We start from the raw sequence: 3,517 nt of genomic DNA, 5'->3' as shown, positions 1-3,517 counted from the left end.
AAGAAGTGTGTGTTTACGCTTTATTATAATAGTATAGAAGTATAGATAGTATAGATATATGGCGAAGTGTTTTGTTTAAAATATACGAAAATGTTTTTGTAGCTCATATTAAAAATTCTTAAAGCAAAACGGACAGTTTGAATGGACTCTGACTTGTTGTGAAACTTTTTAATAAGTTCAAAGCGAAATTCTTTCAGCGAGTTATACTTTTCACGGTAATAAGGCGTGCCGTTACATTAATTTACTCAAGAAATAAAGTTATTTTAAAAGTTCGCTTTCCTCATGAACAACAATAAACGTCAGAAGTCAAAATGTCGACAACTTTATGTTAACATTTTGCGGGTTTTATTTTAAAATGGTTTAAAAATATCTCACGTATACCAAACAAGTGTAAGCCGTGATGGCAATATAAAATTTCGATAAGATTTTCAGCGAGCGTAGTTTGGCGAGTTATTATTTTTTTATAATCATCTGTTAAAATGCGTACGTGGCTTTTTAATATTTTCAGCTAAAAGACATCCAGTTATTGATAAAGATGATGATGCCTTTGGAAAAAACTTTATTCTGTTATGTTCCTGAAACTTCTTAATTGATCATCTACTATCTATTTAAAGCAATCTACTATTATGCATTGGCAATATCTTAATCAAACGAAACATGAACGTAGATAAATACGCGTTTTTATTATATAGGACATCTAAACTGTTTTTTTAATTTATCTTCTTTTAAAAACTATATTTTTAGTATTTATGTTTAACTGTAAAACCTATTTGTCAGAACATGGAAACAGTTTTGCGTTTACATTTAAAAAACAGATAAAATAGAGTAAAAGCTTTACCTGAAAACAAAAACAAAAACTAAAAATCCCACCGGTCGTTATTGCATGGACGGACATGTCGTTCCCGATGACTTTATTCACGTTTATTGAATTGTCAACGTGAAAGTTGTGTCGAAATTCATCTGAGTGTTATGAGACTTGCTACAGTGAAAATATATTCTAGACTAGATTCAAAATATAACACTAGCTCGCGACTTTGCCTGCGTCAAATTAATAAATAATAAGAAACAGCTATGTAAATCATTGGTAACGTAACTTTTTAATGGTGAAAGAATTTTTAAAATCGGCACAGTAGTTTTTGAGTTATTCCCATACATCTTTCACATAAATCTTTCCTCTTTATAATATGAGTATAGTATTATCATTGAAAGGAAATCTTCATGTACATACCTACGTAATGGAAATCTAATGTTAGTTTAAAAAATTGTAATCCGACTCGAAGGACCAAAATTACTGTGTGACCTTTAAGGAGATACGGGTAATTAATGGTAAAATATTTACTTTACAATTTACACTTGTACCATTATTGTCTGGTCTCCAGCGAGCCTCCTGTCTCCCGCCAGTACCGTAACAATAAATGTTGCAGCTACAATTTCACACAGATTAGTCCCAAAGGTGTACTAAGTTGTATCCAATACGTGTCCTCTCTGCAGTCTTGGGTTATTTCAACAATATTATACTACAATAGTATTTCCTGCAGATTATAACACAATATTTTATGTTACAAACATTAACATCTCTTTAGATTAAAATTCTTGGTAATTGAGCCCGATGTCTTAAGGTCAATAAAGTAGTCATCAGATATTTTGTTTTAAACACTTTGTTACCTAAATTTTCTATTAACAATTTAGTATTATTTCTACTGTTAATTTCAGGCTACATTCAGTTTTAAATACACAAGTATACAATTGTAATATGACATTTTCTAATAGGTTGCATAAAATAAGCGAAAAGTTAAATTTGAAGCTCATATCGCGTGGTCGGTTGCCGCAGCGATAAAATACATTTCAGGCCGGCACTTATTCGGACACTGTACAGCGTTTACATTCAAAAAAAAAGTAAAATAACCCTCTAAAAGCTTTGGCCGACATCGAAAAAAACGAAATTTTCCAGCTCGACGTTATTGTATTGACGTCGCAATAAAAAGCCTTGAAAAATGGTCCGCTTTGGGAAAATTGATACACTCCATGTATCTTTATTTAACTGTCGTTTCCCCAATTGTATTTCGATGTCTTTAATTGATATGTTTTCAAGTATAAAAATTAATTTATGCGTTAACAAAATCTATATAATTTATTTTTGTAGTGAAAAGAAAATGTTTAGCCTGGATTTTTAAAAAGATTTTTTATATAAATAAATTACATTAGATAAAACTACTTTCTTTAAACCCTTATTCAGCTTCTTTACTCGTTGCTTTCTACTTGTAGTATACCAAAGAGTACTATTGTAATTATTTTAAATTTTCACGATATGTTTTTTTATTATAGGTTATTATTTAAACTACTCGCATGTTACTGGTTGCATAGGTTTATTAAAATAAAAGAAAATTAAAAAATCAGATCACATTTATTTCCTTTTCATAATTCTTCATTACAATAACATAAATATGAAAATGTACTACACAAAAATACTGTATCTTCATACAATTTATACGAAATACATCTAGAATTTACTTTTACTAATTTTATGCTTATAATTAACAAAAATAACACCCACATTGGTACTTCAAATGCGTATTAAAACTTTACAACCTATTCCTATAGCCGTACTCTAAACGGAATTAAAAACATAACTCCTAAATAAATACGACGAGATCATTAACTGTTGCATAAACTTGTACGTCAGCTGTCTACCAATTGTATATCACACGTGTTGTCAGGTCTGCACTCGCAGTGCGCGCGGCCGTCGCGCCACACCAGCCACGAGTCCGCCGCGCAGGGGCCCTGCGTGTGCAGCCAGTGACACGCGTTGTCGTACGTCACTGCGCCCTTGCGCGATGAACATGATGCAACCTGGAAAACACGACTGTTAAATTCAAAGGTCGACTTGTTATACTTGGGCCCTGTCCTATTACTGGCTGATAAGGGCTCCGATAGCTTAAAAATGACATCACTGTGAAATAAGGGAACATAATCTGATATTTCTATCACATATTTTATACGTTGGATTGTTGTCAGACAATTTACATTTTGGTGGGCTAGGCATTATTGTTATAAATGAGAAAGTTTAGGTGGATGAATGTTTGTTTGACTTTGTAGCCTAAACGGCTGAACGAATCTCGATGAAATTTGGCATAGATGTAGACCATAGTCTCGAAGAACACATAAGGTACTTTTTATTTCCATGCGGACGGTTTCGCGGCAAAAACTAGTAATGATTAAATGTAAGTATGTACAATCCCTTCGATAATCGTATACTAAAGTGAACTTGCAGGACCCATTCGTGATATTGAACTTGTTGATCAACGACAATATATAATCATATTAGTTACTTTGAGCTTTTAAGTTACATTACAGTTTAGTAACATTTTTATACATGTTACATAGTTAACACTCATGACAGTTCACGGGACAGTAGGTGTCCGTGTCAAGCCTTTTTCAGTGGAAAAGATTTGATAGGATATTACTGCCCCCTCGAGCTTCCTAAATTTTAATGCCGTAACTGTCACACAATCTAATA

At 32.4% G+C, this 3,517-nt stretch overlaps 1 protein-coding gene across 1 annotated transcript in view; it reads right to left on the bottom strand.

Annotated features, from left to right (window-relative positions):
- Positions 1–2,472: 2,472 nt before the first annotated feature.
- Positions 2,473–3,517, bottom strand: part of LOC106103316 — a 7,637-nt gene continuing 6,592 nt past the window's right edge. The window contains exon 5 of the mRNA XM_013283052.1: positions 2,473–2,996. Coding sequence (XP_013138506.1) covers positions 2,680–2,996 — 317 coding nt within the window. The 3' untranslated portion in view covers positions 2,473–2,679. The remainder of the gene's footprint in view (positions 2,997–3,517) is intronic.

Source organism: Papilio polytes, unplaced genomic scaffold (assembly GCF_000836215.1).
Source record: "Papilio polytes unplaced genomic scaffold, Ppol_1.0 DF823823.1, whole genome shotgun sequence".
In the NCBI taxonomy this organism is placed as follows: Eukaryota; Metazoa; Arthropoda; class Insecta; order Lepidoptera; family Papilionidae; genus Papilio; species Papilio polytes.
This window is presented reverse-complemented; position numbering and strand designations above follow the sequence as displayed.